Genomic DNA, 18218 nt, shown 5'->3' on the forward strand with positions numbered 1-18218 from the left:
GACTAGAGGAGTACTAGAGCTATGTCTGGTGGGGTTATGAAGATGCAGATGAGAATGAGTTGTAATGTTCTGGATGATTTGATTTTATGTATAGTGGAATCAGGAAATGAAAGGGTTTTAGAGTTGATTCTTTTCAGTAACTTTACAAATCTGGATTAAGTGAGAGAGGCTTGACGTAGAAATTGAGATTACGGATATGAAAATTGATTTTGGTAATGTGAAATAATGAGCCTGCATTTATTTTATTACTTTCCCATCCTCAGGATGTGTCAAAGCACATCACAGCCAATTCAAACTTTGTTTTAATGTAGCAGCCAATTTGTGAAGTACAAGAGCTCACATAACTAAGATAGTTATGGTCATTGTGAAGTGAATATTGGCTAATATATCAACTAGTTCTGTAGGATTTTTTGCATTTGCATGAAATAATAGATGTGATCTTGGTTTAATATCTCATCCATATGATTGCAACTCTAACTATGCAATAATTCCTCATTATTTAAAATGTGACCTCTGATTAGGCATTCAAGTTCCTAATGTGGGACTTAAAGCTGTGTTCATTTGAAAACGGGAACTAAACTGATGGTGAAACCTGTAGCAGTTGGGGGAACCTGACACTGGTTCAATTTCTGAGTTGGTCTGAGATGACAGTGACATATATCGTTACGGCAAGTTATTGAAGTTTGTTCTTTAGTGTAAATCTCTCACTCACTCTCTCTCTCACTCACACTCTCTCTCTCTCTCTCTCTCTCACTCTCTCTCTCACTCTCTCACTCTCTCACTCTCTCACTCTCTCACTCTCTCTCTCTCTCACTCTCTCACTCTCTCACTCTCTCACTCTCTCACTCTCTCACTCTCTCACTCTCTCACTCTCTCACTCTCTCACTCTCTCACTCTCTCACTCTCTCACTCTCTCACTCTCTCACTCTCTCACTCTCTCACTCTCTCACTCTCTCACTCTCTCACTCTCTCACTCTCTCACTCTCTCACTCTCTCACTCTCTCACTCTCTCACTCTCTCACCCTCTGTGTCTTCATGCCCCCCTCTTGGTGTTCCTGCTTTCTTCTTTGAGATTTGGCACCTTGCCCTCTTCTTTCTTTTCCCCATAAATCCTTCTATATTAAATATTTATGGCATCTTATTGAACCATGCTCTCTCAGATAGATCCTCTATTGAGACAATTACAATCAAGGTCAGTATTGCATACCATTCTCACAATGTCTGTATCTCTTTCTAAGGGATTTAAAGAAAAGTATCCTAGTTAGTAACAGTAGCACTTTCTAGCTATTTATCTTTGATCATCCATTCACTGCAGTTATTGATCTGCGTAGAAACAGTATCAACTCTCTTTTCAGGTCAAAGTACAATTGAAATTCCCTCACGCTGATCATTTTCCTAGGTATACTTAAGCACAATTGTTTTTAGCCATTTATTAATGGCCCATATAAAGCCTTGTTAGGTCATTTTGTTCACTACCAGAATGGCTGTCCATTCCAGCGTCATCCAGGAAAGACATGTCCTCTTTCTTGTCTCTTTTCCTAACTCGTCATGCTAAAGTTACCTCCCCTGTCTGTCAGTGCTAGCTCTGGTGACATCTCTGAGTAGTTTCTTTCCTATATCTCCACATGTCCTGACTTTATCCTGACTACTTGACTATCTGCTTTCAGTGTTATTTCTTTTAAATTCCTGACTGCCCAACTTTATTTCCCTTTCGCCTATGTTAACTAATATATTTAAAGTTTTCCTCCAATCAAAGACCCATTCCTTTCGAATCTTGTGTCTTCTCATTGAGCATCAAAAAACCCATCTGTAATGTGCTCTTGCTGTACATCGTCCTTAACAGTTCTAAAGCTGAACATACCACCATCTTTGTTACTCAAATGGATGTGACTGTCATGGCCTATTTGATGTTAATATCAAAAATTCAAGTGAAGTTTTAAGATTGCCCATGTAATACCTGTTTTGGCACTCTTGAAGTTTCCATGGAGCATTCACTTGGGTAGGCAAGTATCAGGCATTCTGGCTGCTTAACCAGCTACATGACTTGGTTGTGACTGTCTCAATATTGTGATAATTCTTGGCGAGTTTGGCACGAGTTGTTGTAGGTCATTGGAAAAAGAGGGTTTCTTGCCGAAGATTTCTGCTGAGCATCCATTTTAATCGTCAACAGTGTTTCTACCTCTCTAAGTTCAACAAGTATACTTAAACCAGATGGTGAGAGAACTATCAGGGAGGAAAATGCTCTCTTGAGCTTGTCCTCCCAAATCTATCTGTCTTAGATCCATGGGATATTGTCAGAGTGGCTGCTGCATAGTACTTATGGAGATGAAGTTCTGAATTAACTATGAAGATATCTTCCGTCACATTGTGATATGACCACCATACCAAAAGGGAAATACTGCAGTCCGTTCAAGCCATTCAGAGTTGGCTTTTGAAGAGATACTGTGGATCACCAGCAAAGCAGTTCCACCATAACCTATAACCTCAGCCTGGCATGTCCTCAGGCTACTATTACTATCAAGGTAGGGGACCAACTCTGGTACAATGAGGATTTTAAGAGCATACCAGGAGCAGCACCAAGTATGTTTCAGAAGAGATGCTAACCTAGTGAAGCTACTACCTGATTGCGTGCATGCTAAACTGCAGAAACATCATGCCACTGAGTCAAGTCCTCCCACAACGAATGGTTCAGATCAAAGCTCTGTAGCCAAACCCCACACAATTAATTGAATGTTGAACGATGAATGAATTCATCGAACATTGTATGGAGGATGTTTGACAATCGTACCCATCCTTAATTATGATGGAACCCAGCATTTATTGTAAAAGACAAGAAACAATTATTAGTAATTTGTTTCAGCAACAAAATGCTGAATAAATGATCCATCTTGGTCTCTCTGGGCATGTGGTGATGGGGATCCACCATTCACAATTTAATTGGAGCAGCCATGTAAATACTGTAGCTGGGTATTGTTGAGAAAGTGACTCACTCACTCTGAGTAAAAGCTTGCCCACCATCCAGAAGGAGACATAATACAGGACTTTGAGAGTTCTTTCTCCTTCCTTTGATGAATGCATCTCTGGCAATACTTAATGAAGCTCCTCACAATTGCAGACAAAACAGCCTCGTGGATTAGCATCCTGTTTACCATCTTTTAAAACCTTTTTAGTCTTTCTACCTCTGCCACACTTGATGGAGTCAGTGTATATGATTTCCAAGATGGGCAGCAACATTTCAAGAAAACCCTGATTTCTTTGACCAAGAAGGACAAGAGCAGCAAGCACATGGCAAGAAGACCACTTCAGAGTAAGACACTTTTCTGACGTAAGTAACTCACTATTCACTCATTATTGCATAATGGAAATTTACCTCCCCAGCTAACCACTGGGAGTACTGTCACAATAACTCTGCAGCATTTCAAGAATGTGGCCCACCGTGACCCTTTTGAGGATCATTTGGGCCAAGTGATAAACACTGGACTCTCCAGCAACAATTAATTCCTGCGAATTAATAAAAGAAATGTTATCATCTGGAATGCTATTTTGAGGGATGGGAAAGAGTATATTCAAAAACAACTTCCAAAACTAGTTGTTTGTTCATCTGGAAAAGGTAAAAATTGCATGATATGGAGCAAACATAGGCAAGTTTTGTCAGCTTACACATTGAAACTCCTGTTTCTAGATGTTTGTGGTTCCTCAACCAGTCTCTTTGTATCCCATCCATTCTTTCATCTCATCATCTTTGTAGATCTTTCAGCTGCCTTGATGGATGCCCTTACTCTGAACTTCCTTTGTGTCTATGCAAAAGTTCTTTTTTTCTGTCCTCGACTTCTTTGTTTCTCCCTCCTCATCAAAATTTTGGCCATCTCTCCTGTTGATTTGCCGTTGCTACTTTTACTCATTTTCAACCAATATGTTCAAACGTGTGAAGTGATTTAGGATTGATTTTGGATTGTGTTGCCATGCAAGTACAGTACATTGTGCCTACATTACAGTTCCTTTCTAAATAAAATACAAAAAGAATGATTCTCCTGATTTTGATTTATTTTGCAAATAGGAAGCTATCAGTTGGTGAAGGAGATTCTTGATGAAGATGAATTTCAGGCCAATGTCACTAATGCAGATGGTGCTTCTCCATTAATGATTGCTGCCATGACAGGTCAACTAGACCTTGTGCAACTTCTGAGTGAGAGGAACTCTGATATTGACCAGCAAGATGGTGTACATGGATGGACAGCCTTAATGCAAGCTACTTATCATGGGTAGGTAAAACAAACATTTTAACATTATCTTTTAGTTTCATAATTACGATATCCCTCTTGGACATGCTGGAACTTCTTAACTATATTTTGCATTAATTTCACTCAGCCTTCACTTTGGAGAAAGAGAATGAAGGTACAGAATTTGGGAAGAGGGTCTGAGAGGTGCTTGAACATTTTTATATAAGTGAGGAGATACTAGAGTTTTTGGCAGGCTTTAAAGTGGACAGATCCCTTTTATCTGAAAAGTGGTATCCTAGGCTGCTGTGGAAGATGAGGCAGGAAATTGCAGAGGCTTTGATCCAAATTTTTAATTCCTCTCTGGCCACAGGGAAGATGTTAGAGAACTGGAGGATAGCTAATACCATTCCACTTCTCAAGAAAGGGAGTAGAGATAAACCAGGGAATTTCAGATCAGTGAGGGTCACATCAGTGATAGGGAATTTTTTTTGGAGAAAATTTTGAAGGAGGGAATTGATCTTCACTTGGAGAGGCAAGGTTTGATCAGGTCAGCATGGCTTTGTTTGAGAAGGTCATGCCCAACAAATTTGGTTGAATTTTTCAAGGTGACCAGGTGTGTAGATGAGGGTAGTGTGGTTGATGTAGTTTGTATTCATTTCAGCAAAGCCTTTGACAAGGTTGCACATGGATGACTGATGGAAAAGTAAAAACAACTTGCCAGGAGAACTTGGCAAGTTGGTTCCAAAATTGGTTTTGTGGTAGGAGACAGAGGGCAGTGGTAGAAGCCTGTTTGGAGATTGTTGTACAGGGGCATGCCACAGTGATCAGTCCTCGGTCCATGTTTAAATGATCATTAAGAAAATGTGGCTGGGTTGCTGTTAGGTTTGTGGATGATATGAGGATTGGCTGGGTTGTTGACAGTGAGGACAATGACCTTACGTTGCAGGAGGATACAGACTGATTGGTGGGTAGATCAGTGGCAGAGGTTAACCCTGATAAGTGTGAGTTTGAAAGAATTAACAAGACAAGAGAGTATTCGATGAATAGCAGGACACTAGGAAGCTCAGAGGAACAGACTGATCTTGGGTGTTTGTCTAAAGATCATTTGAAGGCAGTCTGAAAGGTTTATAGAGATACAGGACATTTGTCTTTATCTGTTGAGGCATAGGTACAGGACTTTAGGTTCCAGCAGGAGTATTGTGCGTTGTTTTGGTCACCGCACTATAGAGGGATGTGATTGCACTGGAGGGGTGCAAGGGAGATAGAACAGGCTGAGAGGGGACCTGATTGAGGTATAGAAGACTGATGGGCACAGACAGGGCGGATAGAAAACCATTCTTACCCTTAGTTGAACAAAGGGCATCATTTTAATGTCAAAGGTAGGAAGTTTAAAGGGGATTTGGAAAAAAAGATTTTTCACCCAGAGGATGGTGGGAATCTGGAATGGTCTGCCACGGAGAGTAGTTGAGGTAGTTAACCTCACAACCTTTACCAAGTATTTGGATGAGCACTTGGAGTATCAAAACATTCAAGGCTATGAGCCAAGTGTTGGAATGTAGAACTAATTCAGGTTTAGAATAGTTTTTATGGGTTTGAGAGACCGAAGGGCCTTTTCACAGTATGATTCTAATTAAGCTAAAACAGGGCCAGATAATTGCTTTTTTAAGAAGGTTTGAGCAAATGGAGCCTGTCTATTCCTTTTGGTTTTGTATTTATTCACTCGTCTTTGCTAGCCAGGAAAATTTAGCTTTTTGAATCACTAAATCCAAAACTGCTGCAGTTCTAGATCTTTTTGTATTTCAGTCCTGTGCTACTCTGTATCACTTCAGCACTTGGTGTATTTGTGCATAAGTTTATTTTGTAGAGAGTTTGGGATAATGATTATTTCAAAAAAGATGTACAGCAATTTTTTAAATTATCTGGCACCTATTGGACTAGAAGTTTGCCAGTTGGTCAAGCAGTCCACATGTCTATAACTGAATATGTAAGTTGTAATTGATAATCAGTGTAAAAACATATACGATGTAATAGAAACAAAACTACAGGGATATACCCATCACTGTTTTGCTTTATTTACAGCATAAATCAGTTAAATAATAATGCAACCCAAAAGAACTGCTGATACTGTAAATCAGAGACAAAAATAGAAATTGCTGGAAAAGCTCAGCAGTTCTGGCAGCATCTGTGGAGAGAGTCACAGTTAATGTTTTAGGTTGTGTGAAATGTTAACTCTGGCAGCATCTGTGGAGAGAATCAATCTACTAAGCCTTTCCAGCAACTTCTATTTTTGTCTCAAATAATAATGCAACTTTGCCGTAAATAAAACTTAGCAGCAGAGAGCCTTCTCGCTTGCAGTCTGAACTGACTACTCGCACATTGTGGAGATTGCGATAATACAATAAACTTGCAGTATTTGTTAGAAATAATTTTTGGTTTATTGAGAGTGCAGGTTCATAAGATGCTGCTTCAAACTAAGTTTGCTGTACTGTGAAGTTAGCCTTTGTAAAATCATAAGTTGCCTTGTTTAATGCTAAGAGAAAAAGACCTGGATTCCCTCCTTGGTTTCAGTATGGTTTGAGATGTTTGCAGAATGATAATAAAATGCAGCATAATATATAGTGTTTTGTCTTAAGGAGTAAAGATGTTGTGAAGTACTTGTTGAATCAAGGAGCAGATGTCAACCTCCGTGCCAAAAATGGAGTAACTGCATTTGATCTTGTAATGCTGCTAAATGATCCAGGTAAATTGTGCAATGTAACTTAAGCTAGTAAGCAGTTGACACATAAGTAACCACTAATCCATGTTTTTGAATTTGAATCCTTTTGTTATTAGTCTCACAATTAGTTAACTGCAACAACAGCCATTGTGACGGTTAGTAAACAATATTCAAAACTAAAAACTTGACTGTGAATCATGAGCTAGATGTCCTTTTTTTAAAATGTATACTGGATTACAACTAGGGATGCAAAGTGCTAGTAGACAGCAAGTGGAAGAGAGTATTTGCAGTGAGAAGTCCTACTAAAATATGTTTTTAAGGATTTTGAAATGTGATGTTTAGGGACTTTTCAGTTGATTACAGAGATTTTTTTGGTGGTGAAACCAACCCTCTTATCAGTTTCAATCTGATTTCCAATAGACTTCAGTAGTCTATTGGCAAATAGTCTACCAACAAAGCAAATCTTGAAAAAGATGTGAATCATCATGTACTACAAAGTTTAACTCAAATGAGAGAGAGCCTTTACACCTAGACAGGATGTTAAAGTTCAAGGGGTAAATGGAGTCAATATGCAAGTCAGCAATGACCCAGATGAGCAGCAGAACAGACTTGGGACTGATTGGGCTACTGATGTTTCTATATTGTTACATTCTTTCTATGTTACCATCAATTGAATGTTCAATACAAGAACTGCATCTCAGTTGAAGCTATTATTCACCTGGATCCCAGGGTCTCTGCAAATTACAAAACAAATCTATAATTGTAAATAGAGCACTAGATCTTTTGTGTCCTCCTTTTTTACCTTTTTAGATTTCATCATCAATCCCTCAATTCTCAATGTTTCACTACATCATTAATAAGATGGTAAAGTCTTTCAATAATATACTACTGTTTGTATAAGGAAATTTTGCAATGCATTCAAAAATGCTTGGGACAGGCACTCCAGCTCTTTACCATATGATCTAATTTAACACGTGCTTGGATATTGTCACCCAGAGAATATAGTTGATAAATTTGCCTCATTGTCAATTCAAGAGAGATGTGTTCTGAGTCTCCTGCATTGGGTCAAAAGTCTTATGAAAGTCGCTGAAAGCAGTCTAAGTGTAGCGCAGAAAAACAGCATAGTTTCAAGAGGCTGAGGTGATAGGAGTGTTGGAGAGAATGGAATGTGTGGCACAATTTATTTTGTAATTTTTGATAGCATAGAGATTAATTAGAGCCTTCAAAAAATCTAGACTTGAAGTGATTAACCTTAAATGCACTTTGATTTTTCATAAGGTCTTCCTTTCCCATATCTATTTTTAGTCACCTAGGCTGTTGCCTTCCACCTCCACAATAACATTTGTTGCTTGCCTTAATCCTTTGTCTATTGATGCCAAAACCATGGGTCGTGCTTTCTTCGGGCAATTAAGCTTCAAGCAACAGAACAAACCTATATATTTGAGCCATGTAGTCCATTACAGCATTATCATTGACTGAAAATCCAAGTTCAGATGTAATATAGTTTTTTTTTCATTCCTAGTTCCTCATTTTACAAATTTTTTTCAATCTTGGTTTCAAGAGCTGAGTTAAATATGCAAAAGCAGATTACTTTCTGCTTTAGTGGGAAAATGTTTTTGTGATTTGAAGCCGTGAGAGCATTGACGATTGTTTCTCAGGTGGTTCATTCTTTGGCTTCTTTTAGTAAAATATAGAAATGCCTGTGCCTTCTCACTTTCTGGAGAAGGGTAGAGTTGCTTTGGCAGTCTTTTACTGAAAATAAGTAAAAACAATGCCTGTAAAATTTCTTGACTTTTTTTTACTCCCAATTAGATACAGAACTTGTGCGACTTCTGGCATCAGTCTGCATGCAACTAGATAAAGAGAAGAACAAGCAAAAATCCAAGACAATGCCTCGCTCAAAAAGTAAAACATCCTTAACGATTCCTGTACCCCCAGAAGACAAAGGGGGATTAAAGGTATAATCATTTTATGATCTGCGTAAGTTTTTATTTTGTTGTGATAACTTTTGAATTTTAGAAAGAAACTTTCCCTAACTTGGCTGATTCTTTTACTAGCCAAACAGGATAATGGTCTTTTCCTACTTTGCTGGTACAGTTGTTGTGACACAGAATTGATAATGTTTTATTCATACTACATTTTATATAAGTTATTGAAAGTTTATGACACTGAAATAGCTACTTGGTTCATTGCATTTTTGATGGACAAATGAGCCATCCAGCTTAATCCCACGTTTCAGTATTGAGTTTGTGGCCTTGCAGATTACACCACTTGAGATGCATATCCTTTTTAAGTGAATTGAGAGTTTCTGTCTCTCGTATCCTTTTCAGACAGAGTTCCAGGTCTCTACCATCCTCTGGGTGGAAAAAGCCTTTAATCTTTCAACCAATTACTTTACATCTGTGCCCTTTAGTCACTCATTTCGCTGCTATTGTAAATAGGCATCTCCTATACGCTCAATGCAAAGCACTCACAAATTTTTACTTTAGTCTGTTGCAAGTAGACCAGTTCCAGTCTATCCAATCTTTGCCCAAACCTGCAATTTTCCAGTCCTGGTAACATCTTCATAAATCTCCTTTGTGCACAATTACATCTTTTCAGTAATTAGGTAACCAGATGTGCATACGGCTACCAGAGGTTGTAGCCTAACACAAGATTTGTACGCTTCTAGCACACCCTCCCTGCTGTGACTATCTATACCCCTGATAATAAAGGATTCCATACATCTTGACCACCTCAACCTGTTCTGCTGTTGTCAGGAATCTGTAGATATTTATTCCAAGATCTCTCACTACCTCTTGTAACCTCTTATTAACTTTGTGTACTATTGCTTTATTAATCTCCCAAATGCAAATGCATCACCTCTCTCCTCTGAGGAAAAAGAATAGGGCACTTGGCCCTTCAACAAAATTATAATCTTGTTGATACCTGGATATCAGATACCTGGGTATCTCCGATAATCTTTCATTCCCGAGACAATCAAATATACACTAAATGATTCTTCATCCAGTTCCTTTATGAGGAAAAGGAAAACTCAGAGCTTTTTTTTCCCTCCTCTCAGTTCTAACTGGACAACCCTTATTTTAATACTATGGCCCCTAGTTCTAGATTCTCCCAAATGAGAGAATACCCTTTTCCACATCCACTTGGTCAAGTTCCCTCAGGATCATCTTTGTTTCAATTAAGTCACCTCTGACTCTGCTAAACTCCAGAGGATACAGGTCTAATCTGTCCAGTCTTTCCTGACAATGAAGTGCACACATTCCAAATGTTATTGTAGTAAATATTCTCTGAGCTACTTCAAACACATTTAATATTCTTCCATAAGTATGGTGTTCAACTCTGTTTTCAACTTTTCTTCTCATGTGACCAGTTCTAGTCTCCAACAGTATTACGGTATTATTTATTATAAAAATCAAACATGCTACAAGTGAACTCTGTGATATAATACACTGTTCTGCTAATGTGGAATTCTCATTGTATTGGTCTGATCCTTTACGATCAAAATCTAATGATACTGAATAGTCAGTCCAGCCAAATGTTAGCGATAATTGCTGTTTCTGAGAGGTTTGCAGGTTGGCATCTTCATACAAATCACTTGGTCAGGTCAAATTTATAAGCTGAGAAGAATTGATTGAGAATGAAAAGCTTTACCTTCCTACATTTTCTTACATTGTAGGACGCAAGTTGTTTATGGGTAATTTCTTTATCTATCCAGTTGTGATTTTGTCCACCTCTCGTAAAGCCAAGAAGCCATTATTGAAGATAACCAGTTAATTTTATAACTTGTTCAAAAGTAGTTTCTTCAATAATGTCCAAAATAGCTTGGTAGGCAGTTGTTAATTGTATACAAGATGCTGTTTATTTTTGCAATTTGTTAATATAGCTATGTATTTAAGTTTGTAATAGATGTCTTTTGATATCTTAGTGGCTCTTGTCAGCCTTTCAAAGGGTGACTTGCATTTTTAAAACTGTTTTCAAAACCCCAGAACGTTCCAAAGCACTTTACAACCAGTAAGCTGATTGAGTATATTCACTGTTGTAATGCAGGAAATACAACTGCCAACTTTGTCCATTAAGCCTCCACAAACAGGAGCAGTAATCACTTTTTTAAAAATGATTTATACTTGATTTAGGTATTATCCTGAAAAATGCACTCTGCTTTATAGTTTCTGTTACACTGTCACTTGCTTCCCATTCCCTGACCTGCTACTATGGAATGAAGAATAGTGTATCTCTCAGTTGCAGGTTGTCAAACTCCTAATTACATCTGGAATGACTGTATGTTGTCACCTCTAGTATGTAACAAGACCAACTTTTATTTCTCTGCATGGGTAAGGATTACATTATTGGTTCTTGGGGGGAAAATGTATAAAACTTATCTCTCAAACTTCTTTCCAAATCTTTTCAGTTGCTAGATGCATCTTTCTTCCAAATCAGCATACAAATGAAAAAACATTGCATTATTTAGCCAAAACAAAATCATATTGCTTGAATGAAAAAGACCATCCAAGTCAGTAATTTACTAAAAGGAAACCCAGTGAAAATCAGTTTGAACATTTAGTAGACAGATTGGTTACTGCTAGAAGCTATACAGACAACACCAAGTCATTTTCCGTAATCTGGACCAAGCAATGACAACCAAACAAGTCAATCAAATTGCTCAAATAATTCATAATTGTCAACTGTCACTTTATTCAGCATTCTGTTTATACAGCTAGCAATAACTTGCATAATAGTATAAGCACAAAACCTAATTCAGAATTCAATTCAAGGCATCCTCTTTTAACTTGACCCTTGGCACGAGTTGAAAATTTAACTTGGTGCTGCAGATTTCTGTATTGCAAGTTGTAATTATTGATGTGGAGTTTCTGTTCAAGCAACTGGCATCCAAAATTTGCTGGTAGTTGAACCTGTTCTGTTGAGTAAATTTGGCACGAGATCAAATGCAAAATCTCTATGAATCAGTACAGTAGTAAACTGTTGTGATTGGGGACTAGAATACAACGTGTGCCAGCATTATGCAATGAGAAATTTGCAAAAAGAAAGGTTTTTTGAAAACTAATTTATCCGCAACAGCATAATTCAATTCGGCTTTGATGCCTTTGGTCTTGCTTCCTGATTACTTTAAATAATTGTTTTCTTAATTTTTTGTAGTCTTGGTGGAACAGAATGTCCAACAGATTTCGAAAACTGAAGCTAACTAGGACACTCAGACATGGTTTTTCCACAAATCGGCTTGCTCCTTTTCTAGATGAAGCTGAAGTAGGATTGGATGCAACAATGAAAGCTAATCTGAAGGATGACTGCAATCATTCGGCAGTGATCATGTCTACAGCTAATACTGATCACTCGGTTTGGGCATCAAAAAGAAAGGACCGTGGTAAGGAAATGTGTTTTTCATGATCATAGAATCCCTATAGCATGGAAACAGGCCATTTGGCCCAACAAGTCCACACTGACCCTCTGAAGAGTAACTTAGCCAGACCCATTCCCCTACCCTAATAACTCTACATTTACCCCTGACTAATGGATGTAACCTACACAAATCTGAACTCTGCAATTTAGCATTGCCAGTTCACCTACTGATGCACCTTTATTTTCAGGTAACATAAATACAATAAAGCCTGCAAAGTCAATCAAAAGTTTTTCAAATTTTGCACTTGCAGTCAGTCTGTAGTTGATTGTAACTAATGATACAATGGTCTTAAAGCTGCTAAAGGTTACATTCCTATACCATGAGCTGCTTGGGGATACCTATTAATGAAAATCATGTTTTTTATCTTATTGAAGGGGTGCATAAATCTCTCAAGTTCTTCCAAAACAATTTGTTTTTAACTCGAGGTGAGTTATGCGTGGAGGTACTCTCCTAGTATTGAATCATGTAATATGAATTGAATTGGAACAGGATGGTATCTTGAAAGAAAGCTATTTGGAAATATGTTGAGAAGTTGGATAAATGTGATTGATGAAAAAACATTTTTGACTCAATTAACTCTCCTATTTTCCTTGATTCCTACTCCCAGAATCCTTATTAATTTTTGTTTTGGAGCTGTTGCCCAAGATGCTGAATGACAACAAGAACATGTTTCATGCATTACTTCACCACTGAGACTTGGGTTTGAATCTGTCTCATCTAACTGGTGGAATAATAGTTCTCACCCAAATATGAGCAGAAGTAGGCCAAAGAGATCCTTGAGACAAAAAAAAACTCCTGATGCTGGAATCCAGAGTAGATAAGCAAGGGCTGGTTTCGACTCTACTTTCCTGGCTGTTCCCCATGACTCTTAAGTCCACTGTTCAAAATTCTGTTTTAGCCTTAATTAAATTCAGTTACCTGGCCTCTACTGCTGTGGGATAGAATTCTGAAGGTTCCTGATGTTGAGAAAAGAAACTCCTCATTAGAGTCATAGAGCTGTACGGCATGGAAACAGACCCTTTGGTCCAACTTGTCCATGCTGACCATGTATCCTAAATTAATCTAGTCCCATTTGCCAGCATTTGGCCCATATCCCCCTCAGGTGCTTCCTATTCATATATTCATCCAGATGCCTTTTAAATGTTGGAATTGTACGAGCCTCCACCACTTCCTCTGGCAGCTCATTCCATACATGCACCACCCTCTGCATGAAAATGTTGCCCCATAGGTCCCTTTTAAATCTTTTCCCTCTCACTTTAAACTTATGCCCTTTAGTTTTGGACTCACTCACCATGGGGGAAAGACCTTGGTTATTCATCCAATCCATGCCCCTTGTGATCCAATAAAGCTGTATAAGGCCACATTCCATGGAAAATAGCCCCAGTCTAACCATCCTTTCCCTGTTGCTCAAATCCTCCAACGCTGGCAACATTCTTGTAAATTATGTTTGAATCCTTTCAAGTTTCACAACTTCCTTCCTTTGGCAGAGAGACCAGAATTGAATGCAGTATTCCAAAAATGTCCTAACCAACGTCCTGTACAGCTACAACTTGACCTCCTATACTCAATGCACTGACCAGCAAAGGCAAGCATGGCAAATGCTGCCTTCACTTATTCTATCTACCTACAATTCTGCTTTCAAGGAACTATGAACTTGCACTCCAAGGTCTCTTTGTTCAACAACTCTTGCCAGGACCTTACCATTAAGTGTATAAGTCCTGCTTTGGTTTGTCTATCCAAAATGCAGTACCTCACATCTAAATTAAACTCCATCTGCCATTCCTTGGCCCATTGACTATCTGGTCAAGGTCTCATTGAACACTGAGATAGTGTTCCTGGCTACTCCCTATGCCTCCAATTTTGGTGTCATCTGTAAACTTACTGACCATACCTACTATGTTCACATCCAAGTCATTTATATAAATGATGAAAAGCAGTGGACCTGAAACTGATCCTTGTGGCAGACCACTCATCACACACATCCAGTCTGAAAAGTAACCCTCCACCGCCACCCTCTGTTTCCGAATTTGGAACCAGTTCTGTATTCAAATGGCAGATTCTCCCTGTATTCCATGTGACTAGTCTACCATGAGGAACCTTGTCATTTGCCTTAAATAGGTGACTATTATTTAAGAAACTGTGTTGCCTTATTTTAGATTCTCATGAGTAGAACCATCCTCTTGTCAGGCCAAAACCCACTCTTTCCAAAACTCTCAAATCCAAAGAGAAATCTGTATCGCATACAGTTCTTTCAATGTCCTGCTAACATGTATCCCATCACCACCACCATGAATACATGTTAACTGATAACTTACCTCATTGATGGTTGGAGGATATCCTGCTTTGTTGAGGTGTTATTTGTAGGTTTCACAATGTTTCGTCAAGTCTGGCACTCCTTAAATAATTTGATATTCAGGGATGACCTTGGTAATGTTAATAATTTGTTTCCTTCCTGTTAGGCAGGTAAACCACTGGTTCAATGAAACCGCTACTTGAAACAATCATTCATTGTCAGTGTTTTAAACTAGCCAGTGTGATTAGACCAAGCTTATCTTTCTTAAAAGTGCTAACTATAAACAATGCAATGTGTGTATTTATTATTTAATTTTAACTTACTTTATAGAACTTGATCAAACAATTGGAGGAAAAGGCGATGTTCTTCTCTCAACTATGGTAGGTTGTGAATTCGCATCACTGCTAAACATTCTTTCAGGTAGTCTTAGATTGGGTGAAATTATATTTGAATTTTTCAAGGATTATATTTGTTGAGCCCACTACATTGTGTGCATTATAAGAATAGAAATAAAGGATTGTCTCCCAGAAAATAGCAATTTGGATGATGCCTTTTTCACTTCACTTGTGGAAGGTAGGGTCGTTGACTGGCGAGTACTTATTGCCTGTCCTTAGTTGTCTTTGAGAAGGTTTGACGGTGAGTTGTTTTCTTGAACTGCTGCGTTCATGTTCTGTAAGTAGACCCACGATGCCCTTAGGGAGGGATTTCCAGGATTTTGGCGATATATTTCCAATCCCAGATGGGGAGTGGCTTGGAAGGAGAACCTTCGACAGTTGGTAGTGTTCCCATATGTATGCTGCCCATATCCTTCCAGATGGAAATGGTCATGAGTTTAGAAGGTGCTGTCTGAGGATCTTTGGTGAATTTCTGCAGTGCATCTTGTAGGTAGCACACATTGGTGGAGGGAGTGGATGCATGTGAAAGTAATCAAGCAGGCTGCTTTGTCCCATGTGGTGTCAAGCTTCTTGAGTGTTATTGAAGCTGCACTCCTCCAGGAAAGGAAAGAGTATTTCATCACACTCCTGACTTGTGCCTTGCAAGTTATGGACAGGCTTTGGGGTGTCAGGAGATGAGTTACACACAATATTCCTAGCTTTTGACCTGCTCTTGTAGCCACTATATTTATATTGAGTTTAGTTGAGTTCTGGTCAATGGTAAACTGCAGAATGTTGGTTGTGGGGGAACTCTGTGACAGTAGTGCCTCTGAATTTCATGTGGCACGAATGTTACTTCCACTTGTCAGACCAAGCCCAAATATTGTCCAGGCATTGTTGCATCTGAACATGGACTGCTTCAGTATTTGAGGAGTTGCGAATAGTGTAGAACATCATGCAATCATCGGTGAACGTCCTCACTTCTGACTTTATGATGGAGGGATTGATATTGGTGAGGCAGCTGAAGGTAATTGAGCCAAGGACCCTACCCTCAGGTGCTCCTGTAGAGATGCCTTGGAGCTGAGATGACTGACCTCCAACAACCACAACTATCTTCCAATGTGCTCTTCCAACTGTAACTTGTAATTGGCAAGTAAATGAAGTTTTTCCGAATTCCTAGTTTGATTTGGAGTGATTAATACATCTACAAATTATCATGGAGGCTTCATATTTAACTTTTTTGAGGACTTCAGTTTTGAAGGATTATGGGAAAAGTGATTGATTTCCAACTGTGGCAATACATGAAATTTTTTGTTAAGTAAGTGAACAAAAGGATACATTAAAACTTAAAAAATATTTATAGGCAGTCATATGACTTGAACTAATTACTTGAACTTGCTTTTAAAAATCACCTGCCTGGGCTCTTGCTATTTTGTTTGAAGTGTTTGGTTTGCTTGTAGATTTGTTTGTTTGCTTTTCAGTAGGGACAGGGAAAAGCCTATTGAACAGTTGTGAACTAGGTTTTAGTAGTTGTAGTTGTTGATGAGTTTCACCGAGGGCCGAAGGGCCTGTACTGCTGTACTGCATTGTAATGTTCTAGAAGTGTGTCTGGAAGACTCTTGGGTATAGTTTCCTGAGCAAGCTGGTCTGCCAAGATTCCCATAGGCATGACTAGTGGCCTGTCTGTATGGCTGATTGCTGGATCAGCAGCCATCTGAACATTTCATATCTTGCCTTTACTCTCTCCAGGGGTTAACTGTTGTTCAGCTGAATTGTTTTTATCCCCTTCAAAGTGAATTTATGCAGATAAATATTTTTGTTTGTTTGTGTGTGTTTGGGTTATTTAGAGCAGAAACATTATATTTTTTGCATTTCAGTTTGTGGGTTGATCAGTGTGTTTTGATTCTTTGAATCAGTTTGTTTGTCTTGTAATTACTTTTTATTGTAAATTTTAATCTATAGAAAGCATAAGATTAGACATATCAGGAACTGTGTAAAACAAGTAATTGAGTTCGAGATGGTGCAGTCTTCCAATTTTTCTTCCTTAACTCATTCATGGCATGTGGATGTCATTGATTAGGCCAACACTTACTGCCCAGAGGACAGTTAAGAGTCAGTCACATGTAGGCCATACAAACAAAGAAGATAGGAATGGAAATAAACCATTTAACCCCTTGAACCTGCTCTGCCATTCAATATGATAATGGCTGATCATTAAGCTCTATATGCTTCTCCCATATCCTTTGATCCCTTTGGCCACAAGAGCTATAACTACCTCCTTTTTGAAAAACACAAATGCTTTGGCCTCAACCAGTTTGTGTGGTAGTGAATTACAGTCTCACTGGTCTTGGTGAAGAAATTTATACTTATCTTAGTCCTTCAGGTTTACGTCTCATTCATAAATTATGATCCTGATTCTGGACTCTCCCACAATCATTTTTGCATCTACTCTATCTAGTCCTGTTAGAATTTTATAGGTTTCTGAGATCCCCCCCATTCTTTTAAATTCCAGAGAATGCAATACTAAACAACTCAATCTGTCATCATGTGTCAGGCCTGCTGTCCTAGAAATCAATTTTCTAAACATTTGCTTCATTCCGATTTATAGCAAGAATGCCCTTTCTTGGATAAGGAGACTAAAGCTGCGCATAGTTCTCCAGGTGTGGCCTCACCAATGCCCTGTATAATTGCAGTAAGAGATCTTTGTTCTTGTACTCTAATCCTATAAGGGCCAATACATAATTTGCCTTCTTTACTGCTTGCCGCACCTGTTCACTTACTTTCAGCAACTGGTGTGCGAGAACACCTAGGTCTTGTTGAACATTTTTCTCTCTCAACTTACAGCCATTCAAATGATAGCCTTCCTATTTTTACTGTCAAAGTGGGTAATATAAGCATCTCTGCAGCCTCTTCACAGCTCACCCTTCCATCCAACATTGTGTCATCTGCAAATTTTGAGATATTACCTTTCATTCCCTCATGTAGATCAATAATGTAAAATGTGAATAGCTGGGATCCTAGTACCCCTGCAGTACCCCATTAGTCATTCAGAAAAAGACCTATTATTCATGCTCTTTGTTACTTGTTTGCTAACCAATTTTCTATGGCTGTATAAGGTAAGGACAGCAAATTTCCTTCTTTAATGGACGTTAGTGAACCAAATCGTATTTCCAAGAATCGGCCATTAGGTTAGCCT

At 38.6% G+C, this 18218-nt stretch overlaps 1 protein-coding gene across 9 annotated transcripts in view; it reads left to right on the top strand.

The window, feature by feature from the left end:
• anks6 (ankyrin repeat and sterile alpha motif domain containing 6) overlaps window positions 1–18218 on the top strand; it is a 74444-nt gene that overhangs the window by 6366 nt on the left and 49860 nt on the right. For all 9 annotated transcript variants that reach the window (XR_006315910.2, XR_015752844.1, XR_015752845.1 and 6 more), the window contains exons 3-7: window positions 4058–4262; window positions 6854–6960; window positions 8749–8894; window positions 12094–12319; window positions 14979–15028. Coding sequence is in view for 4 of the 9 variants with exons in the window: in XM_043719317.2 (XP_043575252.1) it covers window positions 4058–4262; window positions 6854–6960; window positions 8749–8894; window positions 12094–12319; window positions 14979–15028 (734 nt within the window). In the remaining 5 variants the exon portion in view is untranslated. The remainder of the gene's footprint in view (window positions 1–4057; window positions 4263–6853; window positions 6961–8748; window positions 8895–12093; window positions 12320–14978; window positions 15029–18218) is intronic.

The sequence above is a fragment of the Chiloscyllium plagiosum genome, unplaced genomic scaffold (genome assembly GCF_037043375.1).
Source record: "Chiloscyllium plagiosum isolate Xiang-an unplaced genomic scaffold, Cpla_swu_hap1 HiC_scaffold_34, whole genome shotgun sequence".
Lineage (NCBI taxonomy): Eukaryota > Metazoa > Chordata > Chondrichthyes > Orectolobiformes > Hemiscylliidae > Chiloscyllium > Chiloscyllium plagiosum.